Source organism: Lycorma delicatula, chromosome 1, assembly GCF_047948215.1.
Source record: "Lycorma delicatula isolate Av1 chromosome 1, ASM4794821v1, whole genome shotgun sequence".
Classification (NCBI taxonomy): Eukaryota; Metazoa; Arthropoda; class Insecta; order Hemiptera; family Fulgoridae; genus Lycorma; species Lycorma delicatula.
The window spans coordinates 389,058,959-389,074,373 of NC_134455.1; the positions used below are offsets into that span (position 1 = coordinate 389,058,959).

At 40.2% G+C, this 15,415-nt stretch overlaps 1 protein-coding gene across 1 annotated transcript in view; it reads right to left on the reverse strand.

Moving 5' to 3' along the window:
• LOC142317343 (zinc finger MYND domain-containing protein 10-like) overlaps positions 1-15,415 on the reverse strand; it is a 92,400-nt gene that overhangs the window by 33,689 nt on the left and 43,296 nt on the right. Inside the window, exons 8-9 of the mRNA XM_075353824.1 lie at positions 11,958-12,101; positions 8,042-8,154 (exon numbers count right to left, since the gene is read on the reverse strand). Of these exons, the coding sequence (XP_075209939.1) occupies positions 8,042-8,154; positions 11,958-12,101 (257 nt within the window). The remainder of the gene's footprint in view (positions 1-8,041; positions 8,155-11,957; positions 12,102-15,415) is intronic.

Below are 15,415 nucleotides of genomic sequence, written 5' to 3' on the forward strand. Positions count from 1 at the left end.
TTGACCATTCCTGAGATGTGTGGTTAATTGAAACCCTACCACCAAAGAACACCGGTATCCACGATCTCTCTTTTTTCCTGTTTAGCCTCCTGTAACTACCGTTTAGATAATTCTTCAGAGGATGAATGAGGATGATATGTGTGAGTGTAGTCTTGTACATTCTCAGTTTGACCATTCCTGAGATGTGTGGTTAATTGAAACCCAATCACCAAAGAACACCGGTATCCACGATCTAGTATTGAAATCCATGTAAAAATATCTGGCTTTACTAGGACTTGAACGCTGTAACTCTCAACTTCCAAATCAGCTTGATTTGGGTAAGGGTGTCCAGCTGCCCATACTCGCTGCGGGTGGTTGTCACACCGTGGGCTTCCCCAAACCAGCTAGTACGGAGACAGCGAGAATTTCCTCAGTTTTCCAGTGCGTTAGGGAATCTTCGGCCATGTCGAGGTTCCAAGTAGTAAAGAAGTCCAGGCGGAAGAGGAAACCAGCACCGGTGCCGTCGACTAGCTCCTCAGAGGACGAGGTAAGCGACGCGATGGACACAGGGCACCCACCCAGGTGCGGTCCTCCCCTGTAGTAGAGGCATTCAAAAATTCAAAGGGCAGACCTGGTAGTTCTGCCCTGCTGTTGAAGGTAGTCCAGGAGGAGCTGGACTACTTTGTAGACTTTCTTTCGCTTCCCGGCGGAGTCAGCTCGGGCGCGAGGAAGACAATTATCCCCCGGCTAGGTAAGCTGAGGGAAGCTTTTACGGCGGTAACCGAGGGTTTCGAGGCCTTGGCCTCCAAGCCCCAAGAGGTCAAGGCTCCCAAGGTGGTTGTTCAGGCCCCGGCGCAGCCCAGGCGCTACGCTGAGATCCTGAAGACCAAACGAGAGGCCAGCAAAGCGGTGAAGAAGCCGGAGGTAGTTTTTGTTAACAAGGCAGAGGGCTCCAAGACCACGAGTCAGGAGTTGAAACGCGATTTCCAGGAAGCCCTTCGTGGCGACCGGAATCGGCTTAGGATTCGAGACATACGGGAGACCAGCAAAGGTTTAGTCGTTGTTGCGGATAACAAGGACTCCCAAGTCATCAAGGACTCTCCAGCGGTGCAGAAGCTTGAGGTTAAGGTGGACCCCAAGCGGTTAAGAAAGCCCCGAGTCATCATATATGACATCGAGCGGGGTCTCTCTGATGAGGAAGTTCTGTCTCTCATTCGGGAGCAGAATACTGATTTGGATGCGGCCATGTTCAAAGAGCAGTGTAGGTTAGTCTTTAAGACTGGAAAGCGTGATGCCCCTCGGTATCACGGAGTATTCGAATTAGGTGCTGGTCTCGCAAAAGAAGGAGGCTCCGGTCTGCGTTAACTGCATGCGGTTACGTAGAAACCATAGGCACTCCATCAATAGTAGGGAGTGTGGTTGTTATTTAAGAGCGGTTGAGGTCTACTTCAACTCCCTCGATGGTTAGGTTCGGTGAACTCAATGCCCAGGGTGCCTATGCGGTCCAAGTAGAGTTAGGTAACGTCGTTGAAAAGCGGAGCCTCGATGTTTTACTTCAACACCCGTATGTTGTCAATGGTGACCTGCCAGGTTTTTCAGGCTGGAATAAGTTCCATGTAGGTGAAAGTAAATCCGCCGTTCTGTGCAGGAAGTCTATAGATAGCGTCTTTGTACGGCAAGCCTCTGACACACATCATGTTGTTGTTAAGCTTGCTGTCGATGGTTTCGATCTAGTTGTGGTTAGTTCGTACTTTCAGTACAGAGATCCCACTGAATTACATTTGGAAAGATAAGATAGAATTATCAGGCTGGTAGCGGGTCGTCCTATTCTTATAGGAGTTGATCCGAATGCCAAATTGCTTCTTTGGCACAGTGGGATCACAGACGACGGCGGTGAATTGCTAGAAGGTTTCATCGCGCAGCACCGTTTTGAGGTGTACAATGTCGCCGGCGAGTCAGCAACCTTCGCCGGTGCGGTGGGATTGCGGAGGACATCCTAGGTACCAACATTGATGTTACCATAGGCAAGGATATCCCTGGTAGGATTCTGAACTGGTCTGTAGTCGATGATTGCGAAAGCGACCATCGGCTCATAGTTTTTGATTGGATAGGTGGGCTGCGCGATGTCTTTAGGGCGGACGTCCCTGTTCAGCAGGGGCACTTCTTGCACAGGCGGGCGGATTGGCCCAAGTTTTCCAATATTCTTGCGGCCAGGATGCAGGTGTTCACTCGTACCCTGGACGAGGTCCCACTAGATAACCTGGCAGAGAATTTCTTCTCTGCGGTGGTTGAAGCCGCAAAACTCTCAATCCCTCGTAGTACGGCTCGAGAGAGAGTAGCTGGTTGGTGGTCTCGGGACTTGACTGCGATAAAGCAGGCCGTGGGCCGACTCAGGAGAGCTGCACAGCGTGCGCGTGATCCTGACCGGCGCGAAGCCTTGTTTGCGGAGTATCGTCAGAAAAGGAACGAGTATTTTCATAGAATTAGGACATCTAAACGAGATTCCTGGCGCTCTTTTGTTCAAGAGCAAGGGAATAAAGACCCTTGGGGTGTTGTTTATCGTGTACTTGGTCACAAACGTAAAAAGGACAGTCTTCTGTCGGCTCTCTCGACCCAGGACGGCGTTGTTTTTGAGAAAGATCGTGTTCTATCTCTTCTGATGGACGATCTACTCCCCGATGATACCGAGGTTGGTGAGACCTCGTATCACCGGAGAGTTCGAGCGGCAGTTGTAAATTTCAATACGGACTCTGTGTCTTTGGAGATTGCTGAGGCGGAAGTCCGCCAAGTAATCTGTAGTCTTGCTAGGAACAAAGCCCCCGGATATGATGGTATCACGGTGGAGCTCCTTGTTCGCACCCTGCCTGTAATTCTTGGCCCGTTGACTAGGGTGTTCAATAGGTGTTTGTTTACCGGGTATTTCCCGGCTTGCTGGAAGCGTGGAATCTTGAAGTTGTTGTTCAAGGGTGGCGACAAAGACCCCACCGTTAGTTCTTCTTACCGTCCTCTGACGCTCTTACCAGTTGTTGGAAAATTTTTCGAGAAAGTACTTTACCTTCGCATTAATAGTAGGCTCACTTTGAATCACATGCTGATGGACGACCAATATGGCTTTAGACCCGGTAAGAGTACAGAGGATGCGATTCTTAGGATCCTGGATCTGGCTTCAGACAGTGAGTACAAGTACGTACTCGGTGTCTTCTTGGACATAACTGGGGCATTTAATAACTTGTGGTGGCCCTCTGCCTTGTTTCAATTGCAGAAGCGTGGTTGCACGCAGGATGAAATTAGCACTCTCTCGAGTTATTTCAGCGAAAGAACTCTTGTCCTTCGTGACGGCAGTTCGCAAGTAGGAAAGACCCTGTCAAAAGGATGTCCGCAGGGCAGTGTATTAGGTCCACTCGTCTGGACCATCGAGTTTGACTCTCTCGTGCGGCTACGTTTGCCCGGTGGCTGTCGCGTTGTGGCTTATGCCGACGATGGACTGCTGCTGGTTGAGGGTGGCTCGCGTGCTGAGATAGAACTCAGAGCGGCACAGGCATGTAGGGTTTTGCGGTTGTGGAGTCTTAGCATAAGATGGTTTTCAGTGCGGAGAAAACCACTATGATGTTTTTGAAGGGCCGTCTAGCTGCGACTCGCCATCTGCGGGTTGTGATGGACGGTCGTTCAACTAGGTATGTCACCCTTCAGAAATATCTGGGTGTTATCCTTGATGAGAGGCTTCTCTTCAAGGAGCACCTTCAGTATGTGGCGAAGAAGGCCGTTGATGCTTTCTTCGGCGTCCGTAGAGTGGTCCATCCCGATTGGGGGTTGAATTTCTGTACCATGCGGATTCTTTATAAAGGCGTTTGTGAGGCCATTATATTGTACGCTGCGCCCGTCTGGGCTCATCGTTTGCGGTACCAATGTTATTCATTCTATTACGAGACCAGCGTCTTCTTTTGTTAGCGGTTGTCGGTGGTTACAGGACTGTCTCGCGAGAGGCAGTAACTGTGATCGCGAGCATCAAACCTGTAGATATTTCGGCTACGGAACGTAGCCAGCGATATGTTGCAAAGAAGGGAAACCTTCTTACTGCTGGGCGTATGCGTGAGATCGAAGACCAAGGTTTCGACTCTTGGCAAGATAGGTGGGACACTTCTTTGACAGGTCGTTATACGCGTGGTATATTTCCCAATGTTAGAGAGTTGCGAGCTGTTAGCTGGGTATCCCCCAATCGGCATACCACTCAGTTCCTCTCTGGACATGGTGCCTTTAGGGATAAATTGGCTAAGTTTAGGTTGGTTGATTCCGGCTTCTGTCCGGACTGTAGGGTCGATGACACCGTGTACCTTGTCCTTCACATATGTCCCCGGTACGAAGCTGAGCGTACCAGAGTTGCTAGGGAACTCGAGAGAGTAAATTCTATTTTGGATTTACGAGTCAACTGGAGGACTCGTAGAGAGTGGACAATAGTTGCTGGCTTCCTTCGCTTCCTCGCCCTGAGCAGGGCTGCCGAAGGGATTTAGTAGGTGATAGGAACCTGGGTGGCTAGGAATCGCCTGGGCAGTTGACTGGCCGAAGGTAGGCGCTTAAGGCAGCGTGCCTCGGTTAGATGCATTGGTGGCATGTATTTAATCACGCTGTCGGCGGAGTTGCGGCCGTTGTCGGTGGGCGGGGTTATCCTTGCCCGGTGGGTGCGGTCGCGCTCCGACGGGGGCACTTATGAGCTAATGACACTGTCGGCGGGGCTTCTCTGGGTACTGCTTTGGTGGTATGCAGGGGAGACTTGAAGGCGGTCTGCGAAAGATGGTGAATGTCACGCGGGACTCCGTGATCGCGCTGTGCGGGAGTAGGCGTTAATTCTCCTCTCCCGGGCGGACCGGAGCGGAGTCAGATAGAAACTCATTTTCAGTATTAAGCGGGGTTCTTAAGGGAACTAGGTCTAAATTTCGATGTATGAAACTTTAGTGGGAAAGTTTGTTGTTGAGACATTCAGTAGTTGGCTCTATAATAGTTAGGACCAGGCGCGGGGTCTTCATTCCGCGGTTAGGCTTCTAGCTTAGTTCCTGAGGGCGACGTGGTAGCTGCAGGTGTCCGTTGTCTTCATTCTGAAGGCATAAACACGAAAAACTATCTCGGGGTGAACTTTACCGATGCAGATGTCCCTCGGGACATCTGCATCGGTAGCATCTCTGCGGGGCCTGGACTGAAAGCTGTGGTGCGCAATCAGTTTGAGGGCGAGAAGATGTCCTCCGTTAAAGCCACTACTGGCTAGGAACGGAGGGGGTGGTGTAGCGACCGGACATGCTACGAGGTGGGATCTTCTCCCCTCGGGGGGGAATCGAGATGGCTTTACTAGGACTTGCAACGCTGTAACTCTCTACTTCCAAATCAGCTGATTTGGGGAAGACGCATTAACCACTAGACCAACCCGGTGGGTTTAACTGCAGACACTGGAAAACGTGTAGCTTACTGTCATCAGTAACGCCAGACGGGAAGAACTCAATGATTGGTTTTGGTCTAACAAGACCAAACCTTGATGGATACATGAATGCACACAATTTGTGCGTTTGATGTACAGAAAATCCACATCGGCTGCACAAATCTCCTCTACACGGACAAAAAGTGGGTGTTTGATGTACATTCTTCCATGGCACAGTGAATAGTGAGCGCTACATACAGGTCGTACAACAATTTTTAAATACTATAACTGCAGATCGGCTAGAGTAACGTGGTTTCAGCAGGTCAATGCTACGCCTCAACAACACTATGACTTTCTTGGATCAGTGTTTTCATGGAAAAGTGATTTCGAAGGGGTTGTGAACCTCCTCAGTCTCCTGATTTATCCCCTCCTGACTTTTTCTTGTGGGAATACCTTAAGGATGCTGCTTACAAAACTCATCCTCACATCATCCCCGAATTGCAGAGCGAAATTGAACGATGTGTCACTGCAATTCCTCAACAATTGATACAACATTGATTATGTGAATCGCATAATGGAGGCCGCTTTCAACACCAAATGTAAGTTACTCATTTTCCCATAAGGTTCCGTCACTTTTTGAACACTCTGTACACTTTCTGAACGCTCTGTTTTCCTAAAAAAGGACTTTTTAAAATATGACTACTAAGGGGGTGAAATGATGCTTACTATTGTTTTTTTCTGAAGTATATAAGAGATAATGACTGAAAGAAATATCGAAAAAACAAGATCTTTTTTGTAGAAAATTTAATCCCAGTTACTGAAAATGGTCTTCACATCTGATTTGATCAGTGGTTTGGGAATAATAAACTTGATTATCAGCAAGGTACATAATCCGGTTGTTACTGCAACCCATTAAAACGGCCACCATCTTGAAACTGTGAAACACATTACGTAACAGACATAATCCTAACTTTTACCAAGTATAAAAACTATGTTCATGCAAAATTCGGTTGAATAGTTTTTGCATGAAAGAGTAAAAGACTCACAGAAACCACTTATTTCTTTCTCTTTCCTGTTTAGTCTCCGGGAATTACCACTCGGATAATACTTCAGAGGATGAATGAGGATAATATGTATGAGTGTAAACTAAATGTAGTCTTGTACATTCTCAGTTCGACCATTCCTGAGATGTGTGGTTAATTGAAACCCAACCACCAAAAAACATTGGTATCCACGATCTAGTATTCAAATCCATATAAAAGTAACTGTATTTACTAGGTTTCATAATGGCTGGAACTCTCAACTTCCAAATCAACTGATTTGGGAAGATGCGTTCACCACTAAACCAACCCGGTGGTTTAAACACAAAAACCACTAGATATTTATATATATATATATATATATATATATACTCAGATAGATAGGAGTAAGTAAAGGAAAGAACTATCTGCCAATGAGAATCATATAAAAAAAATTTGTCTCATTAACGTAAATGTTGTCAACTACATAGTTAATTTAAATAAAAGGATCTGTAAAAAAATTATAGTTACATTTATGAAATAATAATCATTCATTTATCAAATGCACACGAACACACACATGTTTCATAATAGGAGAATAAGCTGATAAATTTGAAAATTTTAGCTAAATGCTAACTTTTTTATATAGCTTGTCAAGTACACAATTATAATGTACCCAACTTTGTCTAGAAATATACATAATTCACAGTGATGTTTTTGTGAATTTTTGTGATTTTTTCTGAAGACAGAAATTGCAAAAAAACGACCACATTTGAAGAAGAAGAAGAAAGTGCTTATCGATCAGGACAATGCGACTGCTCACACTTCGACAGTTGCCGTGGCTAAAATTCACGAATTGCACTTTGAATTGGTTGACCACTTACTGTATTCACCAGATCTGGCCCCAAGCGACTTCTTCTTGTTTCCTAACCTTAAAGTTTTGCTTGGAAGAAAGAGATTTTCATCAGATGAGGAGTATATTGCATACATAAACGGAAATTTTGCGAAGAAAGATGTCGGCTACTATTTGGAAGGGTTAAAGAGGTTCAAACATCACTGGGAAAAGTGTATCGACTTGAAAGGAGACTGTTGAAAAATAAAACCATACTTGACAGAAAAAATATGTCTGTCTATGTTAGGCTCATAACTTTTCAGACAGCCGTTGTAGATCCAGCTAAAAACTGTTAATTAAAAATCTTGCTTGATTTTGAAATATGGTACTTTGTTATCAAATAACCATAATAAGCATATGTGATTCTCGGTACTGCAACTAAACACTTATCTAATTGATACGACAATAAAATTGTTAGAGATGTATTAATTAAGAATTGGAATTTATTTTAAAAAAAGTGGGATGGTTTGAGTTATGCAAAAAATAATATTTGCAAATTTCTATTAAATATGTACAGAACGTGTTGTAATTTTTTTTTAATCGACATTGATCCCTACAATCGCTAAGAACTAGTAAATACTGATAACACTGCACTCAAGATTTTTTAAATCAATTTATTAAGAACTGATGTACCTATAAATTCTTTCTATCCAGTTCTGCTGAATGTAAATTATATTTGTTACGATTAATCAGTAAAACGTAAATACTTATCAAAAAATGAAAATATTTATAAATATTAATACTGACTCTTTTGCTACTTGACGTAAATCAAATTCCTCTACATTTGTGAATACTTCAATTTGTTTCTCAGCTATTTTTTTCCAAAATTTACTTGGTTTATTTAGTAAAGTATCTCTAAACTGAAAATAAAATTTAAACATTAATGAAAGAGATGTAAATAATATTACAAATTTAAAGTAAAAACAAATATTTTTCATGAATTACCATGATCTACTTTAATAATAACAGATCAACTTGCTTTTGAGAACATTCTGTTTTCAAAGCATAACTGTTTAATTCAATTAATACAAATGTTGCATTATTTTGTTCAACATACTGTTGAACTGTTTATGTATTTCTTCAAATATAAATGTATGCTGTAATTTTAAATAAGTTAACCTAACTGAACCAAAAAATTTATAGATTTATTATTACTAAATGAAAATAACAAAATAATATTTTTTAGGGTATGGAATTAATACTCTGGAACTTTGCCATTATAAAAAAATTAGGTACAAAAGAAAAAGAATTTTGAAAAAATGTTACAACTGAATACAATAGTTAACAGTTTAAAAAACAAATGAGTTTGCTAATATTTAAATTATTTTTCTTTTAATACTAAAATATCATTTAATTATAATAAAATTTTAAATTAAAGATTATTTACTTACTAAAAAAACTATGCTTTAAACAATCTTAATTTGCTCTAAAAGAAAATATATTCAATTTCTCAAACATGATTACTGCTGATATATTAATAAATTATTAAAAAAAGTATAAATCCACACATTGCTAGTTATTAGTATACTAATAACCAGTAACTGTAGTATACTCAGTAGTAATAACTACCAAACAGTATACTAATAACTAGCAATCAGTCATCACTGGTTAATATTTTAATTTTTTAACTTTATTTTATCATGATATTATAATCTCCTGATGATGGTCTAAGAACTGAAAGATCCTGAGAATTTCAAAATTAATTGCTGGAAAGGTAGATTTATACTTTTTAATAATATTTAAGAAAATATATTTCCCTTGCTTGGAGAGAAAGGAGATTAGTAAGAAATCTGTACTTGTCACAGAAGGTAAAATTAAAGATTGGGAATGAGTTATCGGAGGAAAGCAAACTTGGGAAAGGGGTGCAGCAGGAATGTTGCATATCACAGACTCTGTTCACCTGTTACCTAGAAAAGCGATAACTGAAAAGAGCCTAACTGGTAATAAGGGTGTGAATATTGGAGGAAGGAGGACAGATTGCGTTAGGTTCACTGATGAAATGGCAGTGTTGGCAGAGTGTGAGGACATGATGAATGAAATGTTCAGAAGAATAAATCAAACCTGCAAGGAGTATGGGATGACGATAAATACAAAGAAAAAGCATGATAATTAGCAAATCAACCAAATGAAGTTAAAGTACGAATTGCTAGAACAGAGGAAGCATTCAGCAAAATGAGGAGAATGCTATGTAGAAAAATAGACTAAGGAATAAAACTTGCAAAATGTTTTGTATGGAGCATGGCCCCCTTATGGGAAAGAGAAATGGACTATTAGGAAGGGAGTGGAGAGAAGAGTGGAGGCCTTTGAAATGTGGGTTTGGAGGAGGATGGAGAGAGTTCGGAATGAGGAGATGCTTCGTAGAGTAGGAGAAGAGAGGGCGATTATTGAAATAAAAAAAAGAAAATACAATGGTTAAGACGTGACTGCTTGTTTGTGACAGCATTGGAAGGATTTGTAACGGGGAGGAAAGCAAGAGGTCAGAGACGAATGAAAATGACAGACAATATAAAAAGGGAAGAAAGTTACTATAAAATTAAACAGATGGCACAGAATCGAGCAGAATGGAGGGCGGCCATGAAAAAACCTGCCTTTGGGCAGAACATTTATTAATATTATTATTATTAATATTCAGAAAATATATTATTAAATTAATCAATTTATTTTTTACTTGGATCTCATCCATTTACAATTTAAGAGCAAATGGAAAGTTTATCTCTCACAATGTTAGCGTTATGCACCTTTTCTCAACTACAAAACTAATCTTCTTGAATTTTTTACCAGGTATCTTTACATACGTCTAAAATACTCTAACACAGGGATATGATAAAATAACAAATTATCACAGAGAAAAAAGTTTTGACGATATAACAGAAATTCTTAAATTTCATTATATTTTTCTTTGTAAAATCTTTCTAAACTTTTTTTTGAGCAATCCATGTATTAAAGTAAGGTCCCCTAGTAAGTGGAATAATCCTGCAAAATTTCAAGGTAATCAGCTCCAATAGGTTTTGCAGAAGATGCATATATTTCGGAAAGTAACATTTTTCTAAAATCAACATAAAACCAAATTTTCCTACCTGTTCTTAAACATCCCTGGCGCACAATCAGGTTCATCTTCTGCCTCTTCCAGGAGCTTTCTTCTGGGTTTCTATTACAAACTCACTAAATCACAAGCAGATAGCTTTTTTGAGGCGGTAAATGATGTTGCTGGATTCTTAGGGTTAGCATTATCATGTTTTTTTTTGATGAAGTTGCAGTCTGCACTTGTGAATGTTCTTTCGGTTTTTCTACCTTGGTTCGTTTATTGAAAACTTTACCTGTATTTCGTCCCATATTTGCAACACGAAAATAACAGATAACAACACAATAAAACTCACAATAAACGACACACTATAGATTACAGAAATCTGTATTTCAAAAAAATTTAATCTCTATAATGTGTTCTACAATATAGACGTTTCAACTATATTTTTTTATGTTTCAGTGATCAAAACATAAACATAACCACAAACGTAAGTAAAAACAACATGTGTTGATACATCTTCGCTAGAATTGTTGCCAATACGAGCTGCAATTCTGCCCAATATTACAGAAGTTGTCAACGTATGCTGTATTTGAATAGAAATCAGGAGTAAAATCAGTCCTGACTTAGTAAATTAATATATTTTTTTATTATGGAAATAATTTTTGTATAATAATAAATTATAAACGAACATTTTTGTAAAAATTTTTTACTTTCCGTCTGCCTTTAAAAACGAAAAAAATTAGTATTTAACAAACAAAAATTTTTAATTTAAAGTGATTCAAGAAAAATGTAAGAAATTTTCAGGAAATATTTTATTGGTGAAAATAATGAAGAAAGTCATATAAATATAAATTTGAAAACGCTTCTTTAGAGAGTTTGAGAAAGGTTCACACTGATTTCTGCCATATTCAAATAAATAAATACAACAAAAAAAAGAGACTGAAACAAAAAAACAGCCAAAACATAACCAAAAAAAAAAGTTCTTGGGAACAAAATTAAGTTTTAATTTAGTGGTTTTATCTAAAATATGAATTGCAAAACTGAAAAAAAAGTTCCAGAACTCTATTTTTAGTAGTTTTCAAGAAATTTGGATTAAGAGACAAAATATGGGAACAAAAACACTATTTTATGTTTGACATAAATTTGTTAAATTTATTAAACCAGTAATAAACATGAAAAGGTTTAAATAAAACAGAGAATCTGATATTGAGTGAAATCTACCACATCCTGATATGTTCTGTTTTTAATAAACTTCAAAATTCTAATATTTGTATTTAGTTTACATGAACTTTAGTCATAGAATCAAATTTTCTACAAGTTCTCACAAACCTGCTTCCAGCTAGGTGTTTTCTGTGTACTTTTCTTGCCTTTTTTTTGTTTCTTTTTAGCATTTGAAGTATCACATAAAAGAATATGAGTTTAAGTAAATTTTTTCATATGTATCTATGTTTTTGAAGCGCATATGGCATAAAATAAGGTTAGGACCTTATTTTATATTTCATACAGTTACCTTTTTCTCCTTTAAAAAGAAATGAGAAAAATTAATACAATAAAATAAGATTTGTCTAAAACAGTAAATTAACTTGTCTGTGCTTATACTAATATCACAAATAAAAAGCAAGATCTTTTTTAATTCACCTCGGCTATTACTTCAAGTATAAATGGTTTTTTAATGTTTCCACCAGCACCTGCTGATCCCATTTCCATATAACTGAAACAATATTTTAACTCCACTAATGGTGAAATTTGATCTAAAACAACCTCTGTTAAATGTCGCTGAACCTGTAACAAATCGCATCAATAAATAGATATTATTATTTGAAAGAAATACATTTTTTTCTGCGATCATCTGCTTTAAGAAGATCTACTGCTCAGTCAGTTATTCTGAACAAATACTATTTCGGAATGTGAGATCACTGGTACCTATAAACATGAATTATGTAAACAGCCAAAACAACACAGACATCACTTTAAATAAACTAGTCACCAAAATTGTTTTTATATAACTCAATATAATGCTTTGACTTACGAGAAAAGGTTGTATTATGCTTCTATTGCTATTTTCAGTAAATTACTGTCCCATCTAAAAGATATTTACATCAATTTACTTAAAATTATTTTTCTTTTACAGTAATAATATTACTTTTGCGCTGAGTTTTTAATAAAAACTAATTTTAAAAAAAAATTTTTAAATCAGAATTTTTGGCATCTTCGTTCAGTGCATCTTGAGCACAAGATGCTCAAATAGTTTTCATTAACCTTCTGAATTGTTATTTATTTAGAATCCTCATATTTAATTTATTTTTATATTATAAATTATTTGTATTATATATATCGTAATTATAAATATGAGCCTCAATTTTTTTCTATTTTTTATTCTATAATTAATTCTGGTATTTTTTATATTGCTCAGATAAGTGTATTAAAACTGGTTTCCCTTGATGTACTCCCTAAGTATTATATGTACCCATTTTTGCCATAAACCTGGTGGTTAGCTTGGTTTGTCTGACATTTCTCTCACCACCACATTAGACCAAATACCTGTGCCACAAACAGCTACTGTGTCTCAAAACGGTTTAGCGACCAATATCCTAATTAGGTCCTACAGCTTACCTAACTGCGTGAGTGGAATAAGCGTGGTTTTCCACACCACATGCTTGCATGTCAGATTCAAATGTAACTGTTTTCTTTGACTTTGTAATACATTTTTCAGTGTTATTGGTAGCCGCTCGTTGACTGAATATATTGTCTACTGTTCTCATATTTACGAAAGTGTTTTGTGTAACGACAAGATTGTTTTTAATAGGATCAACTGCTAAACATAACTGCTATATTAGCTATATTTAAGAAGAGTGAGCAGTGCTCCACATAAATTAGTACTCACTTCTCATAAATCACTAAAATGGGTAGGCGCAACCTGTCTACATACTAAAATATATGATTTGTCAATAAATTAAAATTTACTTGTCAAGGACAGCAATTTGCAACCATACCCGGTTGCTGAATGCCAGCAAGTACCTGTCTACAATATTATAACACTTGGAGCTACATTTGACCAATGGCCAGCCATTTCTCGAGGGTAGCTTCCTACAGTAAGCGATAGGAGTCTTATATCCCTTAAACTACTGATGCCGGTTTAACTAAACAACATCATCAAGGAACTCCCACATGGTCGGACAATGCGGCCCACATTGACTCGCCTTTTATTAGCGGCCGATTTTCCCCTTGACCTCTTTTAAGTTCCAGGGTAACCCGAGTTCTGGCCCCACCCAAGATCTGGGCAGTCGAATATCATGTGTTCGTTCGACTGGATCTACCTGCAGCTGCACAGCTCATAAGCGGCCAGGTGGAACAGTAATAAATATTGGTCCAAATTCGCGTGGTTGAAGAGCACCTGGGCTCCCGTTCCCCTGAAAAGCGAGCTCAAGGCAAACCATCTAATCTACCCAAGTCCTGTAAAAATTTAAACAAGGACCGATCAACGATCCGTTCCGGTACAGGCGCAACTCAAAACCGCATCCCAAATACCTCGGCCTCCCTACGTCTTCAAAATGTCCACATGCTCGCCAGAACTTTCACCACTAAATGGATTGGTAGAGCCTTTCCCAATACGGTAGTAGCCTCATAGAAGTCTGTTTTAAATACTCAAGTTAATGCAATAAGGTTCTGCGCTGGGCACTCCTTAAATTTTGAATAACGGCTCGATTTCTTTCCAACCTATGCACCCAAACGGACACAACCCAAGTGGTCACACTTTCGAAGACACCTCGATACACCATGTACAAATGGCAGCCCGACAGCCCGTAATCCTTTCGAGCAATCCTCCTACACTTGTGCATCACAGAGACTGCTCCGTCGCTATTTCCCTAATGTGTTGCTAAAGAGTAACTTCTAGTCAAACAAAACACCTAGCTACTTATGAACTCTAACTCGGCTGATTACAGCCTTTATACTGAATGTGAAAGTTATGACTGCATGATATTTTTTCTGCACCCTTCAAAAGCATAGACTTAGTCTTAGGCATAGAAGTCTTTAAATTTTGCATGCCCATCCAGCCCTCTGCCATTGACAAAGCCGCCAGCGCCCGTTGATCTAGCTGTGATCTTGAATTACCACTAACTAACAGGAGAGTCATCGCGAATGCCTGGACCGTGACCCCTTCTGAGAATGTCACCCAGAAATCCGTCGAATACCAGGTTCCCCAGCAAGGGAACGAGAACAGAACCCTGCGGGCTTACCCTGGTGACTGATTTTTCTACAAGGTGCAGAACCTTAAACCGAGCGGTACGGTTAGACAAATAGTGACGTACCACGGGCTGCAGGGCTACGGGAACATTGCGGCGTTCCTATTCAAAGAGAATGCATCGCTTCTAGGCCTCTGGCCCCGTACTCTAAACTTGCTTTGCAATACCGGTACGATTTTCTGCAAGAACAGTGTTTTACGTACACGTCGTCGGGGCTGTACAACGATCGGTGGCAGTTGGTCAACCTGCGTTACTGCGAAGTGTTATACGGAACAGCCGCGTAATGTGTTGCAGGAGGGGCAGCGTCGGCTAAATAAGGGCGTTTTCTTTGTGTGTCGGTGCCCCATCTTCGTAGTTCGTGAGGCCAAGGAAAGTTACAGATCCTCTGGCAGGTTCGGGAAGCGATTTCGCTCCGACCTCGCCGGTGGTCTATAATAGCAGCTTTAAAGCTTTGACTGTTTCGAGCGGGATTGCGTAAGGACAGGCCGCCTTGCTCGGAGTAGCCTAAGCCGAACGCTCACTTGTTTTGTGATAGGTGATAGGATTCTTTCAAACTGCAGCTGTAGTGCCTGGCAGTGCAGTTGGTGTATATTTTCTCGTTGGTAAGCTATTATGGAGCAATCCAGGGGAGATTGCCTGGAGGACTTTGTTCGTTTAGCCAAGGACTTGGTTACCAGTGACATCTTCCTGCCGAGAAGGTCACTGGGAAGGTCTCCGCCGAATCCACGGTCCTCGAAAGAGGTCACGGAGGTCTCCACAATGGGGGAGGCCCTACCCTCACGTGCACCAGCGGATTGCACGAAGAATTCAGCTAAAACCTCTGCGTGAAACTGTGCGGGAAAGACTTGAGTC